Source organism: Fusarium proliferatum (genome assembly GCF_900067095.1).
Source record: "Fusarium proliferatum ET1 genome assembly, contig: FPRO_scaffold007, whole genome shotgun sequence".
NCBI lineage: Eukaryota > Fungi > Ascomycota > Sordariomycetes > Hypocreales > Nectriaceae > Fusarium > Fusarium proliferatum.
Genome location: NW_022194796.1, coordinates 802,831 through 818,153, shown reverse-complemented (window position 1 = coordinate 818,153; position 15,323 = coordinate 802,831). Strand labels below are relative to the sequence as shown.

Here is a 15,323-nt window from a genome sequence, read left to right as displayed (position 1 = left end):
AAATCAAAGTTACTGAGCTCACAACCCTTATGTTTTCTGGCGCCGTCCAATAGACGTATCTGCCATAATTGTTTTTCTGTTGCTGAGCTGTCGCGCCCTGCAGTGCGCCGCATGATACCCCCCCGACCCATACTTCCTAGGTAGGTAGGAGGCTTAACAACTTCAGGGCCTCGAGAGATCTAATACTTGGTGGTATTACTGTAGCTACCCGATCGCCTGACTGGCGTGGTGCAAGAAGCAAGATAATAGAGTTGCTCCCCGGATTTTTGTCATTGAGATCTTTTCGTAATGTCAGGTGCGGACAAGGTAGAGAAAGTATGAGTTACGGCTACGGCTACAACTATTACCCTGGTAGTAGGACACAAATTGATTGGGGGCATGTACAGTTCTCCGATTTCTCAAATGTCCAATACTCCAGACCCGAATTTTCAGATGCGGAGGATGATCCTGGAAAGGATGAATATGAAGGTGAGTTGGGCTTATTGCTAATCGTCTTCTTTCCTTGACCCTTCTTTACTAAACGACCTATAGGTGGATACACACAACAATCACTAATGAGAGTGCCTACAGCACCTACACCATCACAGCCACTTTCAAAGAAAGATAAGAAGAAGTTGAAAAAGCAAAAAGAGAAGACCGCTGCAGCTGCAGAAGCTGCCTTTGTGCCACCTCCAGCACCAGACCCTCCAGCAGCTCCAGCGCCAACTCCAGCAGATGATGAATCCCCAGCAGCCACAACGTCCGGCAAGAAGAAGAGCAAGAAGAGCAGGAAGAAGGAAAAGGAGTCCAAGTCTCTTCCAGTTCCTCCTCCTGTGCCAATTCCCCCACCTCCAACTGTCGAGGAGAGCAAGGAGGCGGGGAAGGTAGAGGAGGAAGCAAAGGAGGAGACTGAAGGACCTGAATTGACTGGAACACAGGACACGGCCAATAACGAAGACTCACCAGCTGTAGGACAAGAGGTTACCGAGACAGAGACAACATCAGAAGATATGGCGTCGAAGAAGAACGAGGAGAAAGAGGAGGCACCCAAGGACACTGACGGCAAGGAAACACCCAAGGAACAAACATCCCCTGAGGAGGCATCCCAACGGGAGGACCCTCCTTCGACCGAAATATCAGCTGCTGAGGCTGAAGAGACACCCGTCAAAGAGGAAGCTCCAGCCCAAGAAGGCGCACTCAAGGACGAGGGAGAGGCGCCCCAACCAGAAGGCCCCTCAGACGATACGCCAAATGATGAACCGGCAAGCGAAGAAGGCATTTCGAGTGAGAAGTCCGCAGTTGATACCCCCGAGCCCAAAAACCCTGCGATTGATACACCAGGGGATGATGCTCCAACGGCAGGCGAAGTATTAGTCAAAGAAGATGCACATACTCCAGAGGAAGCTTCCGAAGAGCCCGCACTAGCAGAGAAGGCTACAGAAGACTCGCCTGTAACGGAACCCCCCAAGGAAGATTTTCTGGCGACTGAGGAAACACCTTCCACAGAGGAGGCTCCTACCGGTGAAGAGTCTCCAGCTAAGGACCAAACTTCAGTTGAGCCAGAAACATCCGGGACGTCGGAGAAGGATGGCGATGGTGATGACAAGCTTACAGCTGCCGTCGAAATAAAGCCTCTGAATAAAAGTCAGAAGAAGAAGAAGAAAGAGAAGGAAAAGAAAGAGAAAGAGAGAGAGGAGAAGAAGAAGGCAGCTGCAAAAGCCGAAAAATCTCATCATCACAAGTCCAGGCACTCACATTCATCGAAAGACGCGAACAATTCCAAGGACGATACGCCTGACTCACCAAAAACCACAGAGGATGAACAAGGGAAGAAAAGCAGCACAGCTGATCCGGCCGAGAAGAACAACGACGCTGAACTTGGAATTGATTCCAAACTTGCTGATGAGACCCCCTCCTCCCTAGAACAGGTGGCACTGGTTCAAGGAGCGAAGTCCGGAGAGGAGCCTGAGCCTTCTGTGGATGCGAAGACCGCAGAAGAGGTTGCACCAATAGAAGAAGTGAAGCCTAAAGGTGAAGCTCCAGCGGAGGATTCGAACCCTAAAGAAGAAACACAAGTCAGTGAGCCAACGCCAATAGAAGAAACCTCGACAGCAGAAGCGAAGTCTGCAGAAGAGGCCCCCCCCACGGAGGAAGTAAAACCTCCAGATGAAGCTTCAGTGGAAGATCCAAAACCAACAGAGGAGATCTCAACAGAAGAAGTCAAGCCTGCAGAAGAAGCTCCTGTGGAAGATCTAAGACCAACAGAGGAGATCTCAACAGAAGAAGTCAAGCCTGCAGAAGAAGTCAAGTCTGCAGAGGAAGAAGTAAATCCTGTAGCCGGAGGATCAGACGAAGAACCAAAGCTCACGGAAGAGATCCAAGCAGAAGAAGCGAACCCTGAGCAGAACTCAAAGCACACCGATGAGAGCCCGACAGGAGAAAAAGTTGCGGAATCCGAAATAGAACATGGACCTGCAGAAGACACAACCTCCTCTTCCGAAGATCTGGCACCTGCTAAAGAATCAACAACTGAAGGAGACTCAAAGCCTCAAGCAAGCGAAATTCCAGCAGAGAACCAAGCCTTGCAACCCGAGGTTGAAGCCCAGCCTGCAAACGAGACATCATCTTCGCTTCCGCTTCCGCCCTCAGATTCTGAGATAAATCGCACAGGGGAAGCTTCAGCCGAAGAGGAGGGACCAGATCCAGGTCCTACTCCTGCGCCGCCTACGGAAGAGGCTGCCCCTGAAGCTGCCAGCGCTGACGAGGATAGTAAGCCTGTAGAAGCAGCTGAGACCTCTGGGACAATGAACGATTCTAGTGAACACAACGCCATAGAGGGGAATGAAGATGCCACTTCCGTAGCAGCTTTGGAATCCGATGCTTCTGCTGGAGATGAAGCTGTAGTTGCTGCCGAATCAGAAGACGATTTGAAACCAGGAGACACAAACCCTGTAGAAGCAGGAGTCGATGCTGCAGTGAAAGAAACACCAGCTGGAGATCCAGTAGCCCAAATGGCGAGCGAGGCTGTTGCGGGTGAGAAGGACGAGTCTATTCCCGAGGAAACACTATCGCCGGAGAACGCTGGAGATAACGAGGAGCCTGTCAAGTCAGATGAAATAGCACCTGGCGACAAGGAAGGCACCGATATAACAACAGCTATTGATGTTGATGATAAGCCTGTTAAAACGGAAGTTCCAGTGGTTCCTGTTGATACGGAGAAGTCCTCTGACGGAAATGGCTCGTCTCCTGAGACGGAAGTTGCCTTGCCGAATGACAAGGAAACTCCAATACCAGAAGACAAGCCTCGTGAAGAGGACCAAGTGACTGATGCCAAACCATCTGAAGTACTTGGGCTAGAAGCAGAAATCACTCAGGATGAACTGCCCAAGGAGGAAATATCCAAAGAAGATGCCTCTAAGGCAACAGAGCCGACAGAAGATGCAGCAGTTGTTGAAGACACAACTACCACGGCCGCGAAGAAGAACAAGAAGAAAAAGAAGAAGAAAGGCGGGAAGAGTGGCATCGCGACACCCCAGCCGGAGCCGGAGCCGGAGCCTGCTGTTGAGTCTGCTGCCGCCAAAGCTGACTCCGTTGAAGCAGAAGTCGGATCTTCGAATGACCCTGTGACTGAGGAGGATGTAAAGCCTGTGTCGTCTACAGAGCCTGGGTTCGACAGTGTTACTGAGCCTGAAACTGTCAGCAAAGCTGAAGTTGAATCCCCCATCCAACCTCATGAAACTCCTCCTGAGACCAAGACTGAACCCAAAGCCTCTCCAGAAGACTCACGTGAGCTTATGACTGCCGACGATCAAGAGGCAAATCATGAAACTATCGAGGCAGAAGGCAGTGGTGAAACCGAGATTGTGAAGCCGGCGGATTCTGGAGAGGAAACGGCCAATGAGGCTGAGGCAACTGTCGTTGCAACCACAAGTGGTGCTATCCCGGAAACCACAACAGAACCTACAGGAAAGAGTGAGGAGGCTATTGATACGACCGAGAAAGCTGGAAGTGATGTAGAAAACGGCTCCATGATCTTGCCTGAAGCTGAAGATGCCTCTACAAAGGAGGAACCGCAAAAAGCCGAGCTTGATGCTGAGCCCACAAAAGACGCACCTACAGACGATCCCAGCAATAGAGAACTCGACGCTTCAGACACAGAGAGCAAGAATAGTAAACCGACCGAAAACAGCTCGATTGATGATGAATCGAAGCCTGAAACTGTGCCTATTGCCGAAACCACGCCAGCCGAAGCTTCTCAAGACGAAAACTCTGACAAACCTGAGAGCGGTGAGCCAGTTGCTGTTGATCTCACGACGGGCCAAGCTGAAGTGACACCAGAAAACGGAAGCTCCAGTGATGATATTCCGGATAGGCAATTGGATCCAGCTGAGTCCAAGGCTAGCGAGATTGGGGAGGCCCAGGAAGAGTCATCGAAGCCACGGGAAGGAGGGCACGAACAACCTGATGCTACTACAGAAGATCCAGAAGATCCAGAAGAGGCTGCAGAACCCGCATCAACTGTCAGTCCTGATACGAATGCTGTAGTAAAGAACGTTGAGCCTGAAGATGCAGTTACGGAGGCGAAGGGCGACAGCTCGGCGGAAAAGAGCGAACCTGAAGCTGCGTCTAAGGAAGCAGACAACAGTGCTAATCTTCCCGAAGTGACAACGCAGCCACCTGAGGATGGCATGGATACGAAAAGTGACTTGATTGCCGAACCCGTTGTGCAAGAGCCAGTGCCAGTCGAAATGGATAAGCCAGTGGTGACTGAAGGAGAAGTTATTGAACCCCTACCCACAGAGCCGGAGGATGAGTCTCCTATTCTAGACACCTCTACCAAGGAAGCCGATGAACCGGACACTCCCACTGGTGATGCGACTGAACCACTGTCAGAAGAGAAACCAACAGATGATACTGAAATGGAATCGTCCGATGTAGTCGCTGAGAAAGCGCCAAAGACAGCGGATGAAACGATTGAAGTGCCTGAGGTCAATGCAGAAACTCTAGGAGAAAAGTCAGAAGAGCTGAGTCCCCAAGAGGGAAATACTTCTGAGCCTGCTTCAGATAGACCTCCCGAATTAGAGACGCCCAACGAAACCGACGCCAAGGGAGATCCCGAGGAAAATCACAAGGATCCTAGCGCTCCTAGCATATCCGATTTTGATGAGGCGAAGGCTGAAGTCAACATTGAGGACGGCGAAACCCGGAGCCTTGAGGCAGAGATTACTCCAAAGGAAGATGTTGACGAAGTCACACAAGAGATATCCACAAGTGGTACTGAAGCTACTAAAGAGGCGGAGGGCATCAGCGAAAGTATACCCAACGAAAACGAAAACGAGACTCGAATACCAGCAATCCCAGCAGAAGACGACACAACATCAGTCGAAAACACCTCGATCTCCAAGGAAGAGCCATCAGCATCTGAAAACCCGGTTCCTGAACAGAGGACCGACCCGGTTGAAGAGATATCAAGTACAAACGAGAAGGTAGAGAATGAATCAACGCCCTCCGTCGGCAACCCAGACCAAGATGAATCTGCCTCGAACGACAAAGAACAGGATGTGCCACAACCTTCACAACATGCAGCTGATGATACCAGTGTCTCCGGGAACGATCCTAAGGAGGTCACAGTTGCAGCTGGTGAGACAGGAACAACAGATGAGACTGTGCCAAATCGACTAGAAGAAGGGGAAGACAGGACCTCTGAAGAAACACCAGCTGTAGGAACACTTGCAAACGGCAACGGAACAGAGGGGGCCTCTGAAGCTTCTGACAAGAAGGAACCGGAAGCGGAAGCAGGAACAGAAACAGAAACAGGGCATGAGGCGCTTGAGCCGGTCGGAGTGGAGAACAACGCAACAATTGAGGGAGAACAGCCTGTGGAGGCAACTGAAGCTGCTGTTAGTCACAATGACAAGGACAACTCCTCAGATACTGCAGCCGATCTACCGAATGAGGCACCTGACGATAAGCCTGTGGAGCCAGCGATGGATGCAGTTACTCAAACCTCTGAAGAGGAACCAGGAGTAAGCGCCCCGGAGGCTGAAGACGGAACCAAGGAGGAAACCAATCATGCTGGAGATGTGTCAGCTGTAGACACCCTTACTGCTGACGACAAACCAGTGGAAGCTGCGGAAGCAATCGACAATGAAGTTTTAGACGACAAGTCAGAAGAAAAAGCTGACCTCTCCGATACCAAGTTGGCCGCAGAAGTATCTACTGGTGACGAACCCAAGGAAGAAGAGCCCCCTAAGGAGATGCCAGCAGAGGAGCCTACTGCCGTTGTTGAATCTCGAGAAGCCGAGCCAGTTACAGAATCTTCTTCCCGGGAGAGTAAGGCAGAGGCGGAAGCAGGGACGGAGGGTGAGATCAAGCCAGCCGAGGAGAAAGCAGTACCTGAAGATCAACGGGCCGAGGAGGCCCTAGCAGCTCCTGACGAGCCAGAGAAAGGCTCTGAAACCGCTGACAGCAAACCAGAGGAAGAGGCTACGCCTGTCGAGGACAAGCAACTTGAAGACCCCTCAGCCCTTGAAGAAAAGCCTGACCAAGATGGCAAAACAGCAGAAGAACATCCCGCAGCCGCAGCCGCAGATGCGCAGGAAGACACCAACCAGATTACCGACGGCGGAACTGTCGAAGAGCCTCCCAAGCCAGAGGATACAGCTACGCCGGAGGCGATAACGGCCCAAGAACAAATACCTGCAGCAACCGGGGATGCAGTTTCAAGTGTTAGCAAGCCAGCTGACGACTCCAAGGTCTCTCAGGATGAGATGCAACCGGAGACACAAGAGCCTCTTGCACTAGAGGAGGAAGCTAGGGCTGCTGAAGAAGTGGCTCCGGAAACCGAAGACGTCACGGTCAAATCACCAGACGAGCCTATTGATGAGCCTCCTGCCGAAGCAGAAAAGAAGGGACACCAGCCAGTCAGGGACACAGACGAGGTAGAGGCCAAGGCTAAGGAAGATGAAGAAAGCAAAGACACCCTTGGACCAATTCCAAGTAACAAGAGACAGGCTAAAAAAGGTGAGGAACATGGTTCATTACACGATACCCCTATTGATTTTGCACAACACTTGGGGATTTTCACAGAGTTGAATGAAGAGGGGGGCAATGGCGTTTTGGAGTTTGATTCAGACGGTATCCAGCACCATCAAGGAATTCCACACAGCGAGGAAAATACAGCACTCGAAACAGTCACTCACCACCCCAGCCAGCTGCTGGTAGCTGTAGCACCGGGCGACCAGAATGACCAAACTCTTGCAGGAACCACGATGCCAGGGCCACAAGAGCCTAGCTCGGGCGAAAAAAGGAGCAATGCAGCAGCGGAAGATAACTCCGCACCCCTAGAATCGAAGGCCGAGATTCTAGATGATGGCCAAGAGAAGTCGATCTCAGGACATGGACATGTGCCTCAACCAGGTCTGACGTCTCTGTTTACGCCTATTGACCTGGACGCTACCGATGATACCGGTCTGGCCGCGAGTCCCCCAGCCACCGAAGCCCATGACAGCACTAAAATCTCCGCACCATATGCTCCACACGAACAGGGCCATTCAGACCAATCACAGAGCGCCGTCCAGGGATTTGCTACTGAAGGACCTGTAAATATCAGCCTCCATGACCCAATTTCGATTGCCGAGCCCCAGCCTCAGCAGTCTGGGACTGAGAGCGAGACGCATGTCGACGAACCACACTCAAAGCCAGCCCAGGACGTTCATGATGAAAATGAGAAATCTAGGAGAATGGAAACAGACCTGCCATCCGTAGTTGCACGCAGCACATCGGTAATCTTTGATGAGGATTCAGAAACTCCTGAGCCATTACTCACCGCCGCCGATGAACCTCTCGATGCTCAAGACCTTGCCAGCCTCGTCGAAGCAGAAAGCGATAAATCATCGCCGGGGCTGCTACAACCAGTCCCTACGCCAGAACCATCTTCTCATGCGCCCAAAATTCTGGAAACTGACTTTGACAACGTGTTGCAAACGTCACGAGAGTTGACCCAAGACACGGCTATGCGGCGTGCGGAGCCAGGAGAGCAAGAGGAAGAAGAATCAGATGTTTCAGAGGCTGAATCAGTGGGCGGCGATGTTTCGAATTTGGAGGAACAAATTCAAAAACTTGCAACTCCAAGTCACGTCCAAGAATTAGAGCCATCAGAGCTAACCAAGCTCACGGAAGCTCAAAATGCCATAATCTTGGGCGATGCCACACAGCCCAGCAAACGTGGCCTGACGGAAGATACAGCCATTGGAGAGCTTGAAGATTCTGATTCTATCTCACGCGCCAGTTCACCAGATGAAGTTATTGGTTTCAAGTTCGGACCTGGAGATCGGCCATCTGCTTCCACGGACGCTCAGCCTGTTGATATTTCTCAGAGAGCCATAGCTTCAGACGAAGATTCAGATGATGAAGGCAGTAACCTCGATGAACGGAGTGTTGCTTCCAGACCCAAATCAATCGACCAGGCGATCTCGCTAGAGTGTCTCCATGATCGACAAGTTCAGGCTGAGCCGGTTTCTCCCGGGGTAGATGTGTCGGCTGCTGCTTTGCACTCGGAATCAATCAAATTGGAAGACGCTGCCAAAGAGACCAGTGATCTTGAGGACTCCTGTTCCGAGGATGACTCAGATAATGATGATTCTCAAGCCAGCCGTAAATCGGAACCTCAGTCAGCAACTGGTATTAGTTTGCCGGGTGAATCCGTTCGGGAACTGAACGAGTCCGCTATCGAAAGACAGCCAATTCCACCAGTTTTGGTTTCATCTAATCTCATCGGGGATGATATCTCTGATTCTGACGAAAATGATTCCGAACCAGAGCACGACTCACCGAGCTTGAGGGCCCATGGTCCCAGAGAGGACCTACTTGTGGGAGCCCATGCGCTTGCTCTTGGTGATGATGACGAGGGCGAGGACACGAATGATGATGACGAGTCTGATGTAGACCAAACTCATATCGTCCATAAAGTCAACTCTCCAGAACTGCAACCAAACTCTGTGTTGCAGACCACTGGTGCTCGACGTGGCTCGCCTTTTAATGATGATGAACCATCCGAGCCGCTTGAACCTACAGATCTAAACCTTGCAGTCGTTGATGAGCAGCCCAAAGCCTGTCCAGATCGCGCAATAGACCAATCTGAGGAGCTGGACCCTTCTGATTCTACTTCATCACTGTCGACGGCTACAGATATTAAAAAAAGAGTGGTTTCTTCTGCTCAGCACAGCTCTCCACACAATGGTCTTCCGCACCCGGAACCTGAGACCGCCATTCCAGAGCTAGCTATTACTGCCCAAAGAGAGGCATCGTCTGGAGCCAAATCATCTGTCAATCTCTCCACGTCCTCTTCACCTGGGTCTGTGGATGAGGAGCAGCTCCATAGTACCGCACTCCCGCATAGACGGCTTGAACACTCTGATGCGGACAGCGAATCCAAGGTAGAAGGGACAGAGAACGAAGCCAAAACTGAACCACCGTCCTTACCACAGATAGTGTCCAGCAAAGACGATTCCCATTTTGCTACTGGTGATGAACAGAAACACCGCGGAATATCTACTGCTGTTGTATCTGCCGTCCAGCCAAACCACGGCTATCTTGACTCCGAGAAGATGTTAGAGACTCCTACTACAGCCCCAAATCGTGGGCTTCAGGATAAGCACGAATCCTTGGGAAGAGTGTTGGGTGTCGAGCTGCCAGCCGCTTCTTACGATGGACTTCAAATCGAAAGCAGATCTGTCACCAGTTCCAAAGATGACGAAATAGATCGACAGGCGACTGCGACAGCTGCCACTGATGATGAGAGTGACGATGACCTACCTGTCTCTAGAGAAATCTCCCCCATTGGCATCGACAGAATCTCTGCACCGCACCAGCCTGAAGCAGAAACAAATCAAGACAAGAATGCTAGAGTGGATGTTACTGATATTGAAGTAATGCCGCCACAAGAGACCGGAACTATCGGGACTCGAAGCACCACTCCTGAGTGGCCTGATGATAAACTTGAGGGCGATCGACCAGTGCACGGTACTGAGTCTCAGAGGCGGCCGGCTCTCAGTTATGCAACTTCATCAGGGGCAAGGAGGGGAGTTGAAGATGAATTCAGGGCTTTGAGCGAGAGAAGTCAAGACGAAGAGCCAAATCATGACCATACGATATTCGCTGGCCTTCGAGACGAACGTTCGCCATCAGCGGAGGGCCCCAATCAAGAATTGTCTGACCACATGTTGCACGAAGTCAAGACTCCTGATACGGATGATACTCAAGGTTCTGAGCCAAAGCCCGTGCAAGCCGCCGAGGTGAAGCCTCTCGAACTCGTCCGACCTGAACACATGGCTGTCAAGGTTGTTGATATCCCTTCGCGTGATAAAGGCAAAGCAGTTGCTACTATTCCAGAGAGTCCAAAGAGGTCTAGCTCTACTTCACGATCGACGCGTCTGTCCCGCACGGAGCCGCCTCGGACATTCCTGACACAACAGCAGCGGCCACGAAGATCGCTTAGGGTTCGTCCCGTGACAGAAGTTTACACCAAGGATCCCATCTTCATCCCTGCCGCGAGCCGCCCAGTAGACACGAAGCCTATTCAGCGGTCTCAGCCTCCTCTTGCTGAAAGCGAGCCGGCCAAGGTGCCAGTTCGTCTGCCGCCAGCGCATCGATCCTTGGAGTTGCACGGCGATCCTTCAACGATGGCAGGTCGGGGTGAAAAGGCCCCCCGACCTCGTTCTTTTCAGGCCGAAGGCAAGTCGTCCACGGGCCATGTGAGGCACGATCTCAGGCATCCTGCAGTCACGATTGAAGAGGGGCTTCGAGATGCTGCATATCGAGCTGCCCCCTCAGCTGGCTCCACTGTCGAGACTGAAGTCCAGAGATCGCCGAGTCCTGGCATCGTGATTCCAGATGCAGATATGATTGATCTACAGCGAGCCCGTACCTTAAGGCGTACACGAAAGACCTCAATTCGACGTGCTGAGGATACGCTGGCCGCCGCCGTGGTCATATATGCAACTGCAGAGGCCCTCAGTCCTCCCGGCAGCCCTTCGCCTTTCACTTACCACAGAAACGGAGGACTTCCTAACCTGGAGCATCAAATGGATGCAGAGCCCAATGATTACAATTTTCCAGCTGTTTCTCCTTCTTTGAGGAGCTTTGATGATGATATCGAAGAACTTCACAAGTCTAATGCTGACTTGTTTGCAGACGATAGGAGCAGAGAATCTGACTCGTCGCGAAGCGATAGAGACAGAGATAGACATCGTAGGCGCCGTCATTCTCATCACTCGAATCGCTCCAGCGGAAGCCGTGGTGAGGAGGATAGGGAGCGCAGATACCGTGGCGACGACGAGAGGCGAGCTCATCGACCTCGAGAGGAAGACGAGGGCCGCCATCGCCGACTGTCTCACCGCGAAGGCGAGTCTCGATATCGACGCCATCGTGAAGAAGATGAAACGCAAGCTCGCGACTCACGTGGTGAGGCTGAGGCTAGACCCAGGAGCTCTCGCGGTCCCGAAGAGCCAAGAACCAGAGGTTATCGCCGAGACGAGGACTCACGGCCACGTGAATCTCGGAGAGCCGAAGAACCAGCTTCACGTGCCCCGCCCCAGGAGGATGAGGGCCGAGAGCGCAGACGACGATCATCTGGTACTCATCCTTATCGACGCCATCGATCCGATACGGTCGAATCGGGTCCTCCAGGCACCCCACCTAGAACGCCACGACGAGACAGTGGTTTTTCTGCCGACAATAGTTCTGGAAGCTCTGGCCGCAAACGTCGGACCCCTGAGGAACAAGCTGCCCACGACAAACGCAAAGCAGAAAGGGCAGAACGGCGAGCACGAGAGGAAGCTAGCACAAGGCGTGAACCCTCAGGATATCGAGAGGAAAAGGAGAGCAAGGGTAAAGAGCCTGTTCGTGAACAAGAACCAAAACCAGAACCAGAACCAGAGCCTCAGCCGTTGCATGAGCCCGGACCGGATCGACGACATCGCCGCTCGCGCCGGCATAGCCATTCCGAGAGACCTCGATATGAAGAGCCTAGGGAACGTCCTCGAGAGGAACCCATCCCGCCCGCTCCCGTGCCTGAAAAGAAGTTCTTTGCCGTCAAGAACTCAGAGGGTATCCTAGGCAGTACCACACCGCCACGTGAGGAGCCTGTGATAGCCGAACCTGTCAGGGATCGAACGAGGGAGGCCCCGCTGGAGGACTCACCTAAACGGCCCTCGGCACGTCATAGACGCACTCGCCCGTCTACCGATGAACCCCGTCCTCGGTCCTCGCGCCGCCCTCGTGAGGAACCTGCCCCTGAGCCAACTCGAGACAGGGACAGGGAACGGGAGAGAAACAGGGAGAAGAGTAAGACGAGAGATAGGGACAGAGACAGAGAACAGGAGCCTCGACCAGTCAAGCACGTCAGGATGGACACGGAGGACTCTCGACGCAAAGCACGCCACGAAGAACGACGGAGAGCGCAGATGAGGGAGGAAGATAAGAAGCCATCGGGCATCAAAGGTGCATTCAAGAAGCTGTTTAGCAAGTCTTGAACAGCCAAGAACGAGAGAAGGGACAGATTGTCTTCATTTCGGGCTTTGTAGTGTGATGATATTCTTTACGTATATATGTGACGACAAGGGAGGTTTCTGTTGAGTTTGTTGACATGACGATATGATTTCTCTGGAAGCACGAAAGAGTTGTTTTCTCACGCCATAATTGCCATATAGATTGACGACAATTTATGATTCATTTTACTTGAAAAGAGATATGTGCTCGTCATCGGAGTGCTGTTTCTGCTGCCTCTTTTCAGATAGCTTTACGGAATTGAGAGAACCTTGGCTGCAATGTAGCCCAGGTGGACTTGTTTAAAGCCATTCCGTGGCTGTATTGGCAACGCACTCGGGGAATTATTGGAATTGGGTTTGCTTGGCAGATGTTTAAGTGGTTCGACTATACCCCTCACCAGTTGAGTGAGCGGATCACGATGCTGATTTCAGCACTGAGGAGTAGAATCCGTGGCGGAGTGCTTCAGACGCTCTGTAAAAGGGGCTTTTGATTCAGAAACTCTCTGTCGAAGTTTGTCGAAAAAAGAATCCCCTTCCGGTCTATATAAGATGCACCTGGTCTTGTCGCTGGGTCTGGCTAGCCCTTTCACCTGATCAACCCAACTTGTCAGATCAATCTTTGCTTTGGAGATGCGTCCTGATCTCATTCTTCTCGTGGGCTTCGCTGGGCCATCAGCAGCAGTTCCCATCCTGGACAGCTACATCAGCTTCCGTAAGTCATGGGCATCTGCTTCTACCAGACTGAACAGCGTAATCGCTGAAATGCCCACCATTTATCCTGGTAAAGGGTCCGTCCCTCCTGGAGCAGCAGCCTCTACCACCGGCACCGCTGCTGTGCCGGATGCTTGCTCCTGTGACACCTGCTCCTGTGGCAACAAGGCGTCCGCGACCTCGACAGCATCAGCCGGATTGGTCACTTCGGGATCAACACCAGCACCACCAGCTGTAGTCACTACAACTTCTACTCTCACCACTTCTGCTACACCCTCTTCTGGCGAAGTCGAGAGTGGCAGCACCTCTGTCTCAGCGGCTTCTTCGACTGTCAACCTACGCGCAACGACAACAACCACAACCGTTACGATGACCAGGCCAGTTTCAACCGCTGCAGCCGATCCTGCCTTCACCACTAAAGGCTCTCATCACCACCAGGCTCATACTTCTGATGGTGAAGCACACAGGTCCGAACATGGTTGGGACTCTCTCGATCGTGAAGTTAGCTCCACTAAGAAGTCTAGGCTGCTCCGTCGCCACAAAGACGAGAAGGGTAAAGACTTGCTTCTGAAGGACAAAGAAATGGAAGTGCGGTACCTCGAGGAACAAAGTAAGAGGTTGTGGAAAGCGGCACATGACTGGGGAAAAGTTCTTGAGCAGTACACCGCAGATTTCCAAAAGACAAACGACCTGGCGAACTGCCACATGGTAACGGAAGAGGGCGCGAAGGCAGGGGAGGTCATTGGCGAGAAGCGGATTGTTCTAAAACGTATCAAGTCGGTGAGCGATCGAGCTGATCGTTATGCACGCATACAAGAAAAATGGTTGCTTGACGCCAAGAAGGAGCTTGCCCAGTGGAAAAAGGCGGCGAGAGAGGTACAGGGCTTGTGCCATGAAGAAATTCTTCGCAAAGAGGATTTTAGGAAGCATGCTTCAAGCCACAACCCTGAGAAGCGCTCAGAAGCCAAAGATGCCGGGGAGCAGAACAAGCAGAAGCAGAAGCAGGAGGAGGAGAAGAAGCAGAAGCAGGAGAAGGAGAAGGAGAAGGAGAAGGAGAAGGAGAAGGAGAAGGAGAAGGAGAAGGAGAAGGAGAAGGAGAAGGAGAAGGAGAAGGAGAAGGAGAAGGAGAAGGAGAAGGAGAAGGCCGACGCTATCAAAGAAGAGCCTACTGAAAAATCCGACCTTGAGAAGTACGAAGACGCTCTCTATGGAAAGATTGGGGAGCAGATCAAGGAGAAAATCGGGAATGATAAGAGCAAAGGTCGCCACTCTCCTATTGAGAAGGGAGAAAAGCCCGCTTTCGTGATCACTAAAGAGTTCAAGGTCTATAAGTGTGACGACGAAAAGGGCTGCAAGGAGGACTTTGGATCACTAGAGGAACTGGTCAAGGACGAGGACGCGGAGAAGGAGAAGGAGAAGGGCGAAGATAATAAAGTCGAAAAGGAAGAAGAGAAGGATTGGTATGAAGAAGAAGGCGATCCTCCGATGCTCGCTGATGGTGACGAGGTTGGGCAGCTGCAGCGTCTCCAGGAGCTCTACATGCAATGGCGTGGCATGCTCGTCGAGGCTATTCGCAAGGACCTCGACCCGATCCTCAAGAACGATGAGTTCCCGGAGGACACCCAGACGGCAGCGCAGCATATGGAAGGGGATGAAAAGGTACAGCGCAAGCGATTGAGCCATATCTACATGAGCTATCGCTACATGCTTCTTGACAAGTTCACCAAGCTGCTCGATCCTATTCTCCACGCCAAAAACCAAAAGACCGACTGAGCGCGTCAGGTCAGGTCAGGTCAGGTCAGGTCAGCATCCGTATTAACTGCCATGAACTTGGATCTGTTTTGTTTAAAGGGGGACTCGATTGTGGCTGACAAGAGTTGGACAGTCCTCGGATAGTCTAAGTTAACTACTAAGGTAGGTACCTACACTGGTTTCACAGCCAATCGCAGGCTGTGTATGCCTTAGTAGGTACCTAAGAGCCTAAGTACTCAGCCTAGGTAGTCCACAATGACAAAGTATCTAGTTATCTTGCTTCAGCTCTTGACTGATTTTAAATCTATCATGCAAAGAAGACGTATGAGACAT

At 51.9% G+C, this 15,323-nt stretch overlaps 2 protein-coding genes across 2 annotated transcripts; both read left to right on the top strand.

The window, feature by feature from the left end:
• Positions 1–317: 317 nt before the first annotated feature.
• Positions 318–12,512, top strand: FPRO_07935 (uncharacterized protein; the record flags this gene model as incomplete). The annotated part of the gene is made up of 3 exons (XM_031233955.1): positions 318–468; positions 532–10,155; positions 10,213–12,512. 3 exons carry the CDS (start codon positions 318–320, stop codon positions 12,510–12,512), a joined length of 12,075 nt encoding a protein of 4,024 aa, XP_031083740.1.
• A 645-nt stretch (positions 12,513–13,157) lies between these two features.
• Positions 13,158–15,011, top strand: FPRO_07936 (uncharacterized protein; the record flags this gene model as incomplete). Its single annotated transcript, XM_031233954.1, has 1 exon — positions 13,158–15,011. The coding sequence occupies one exon, from the start codon at positions 13,158–13,160 to the stop codon at positions 15,009–15,011; it is 1,854 nt and encodes a 617-aa protein (XP_031083739.1).
• Between the last annotated feature and the right edge of the window lie 312 nt (positions 15,012–15,323).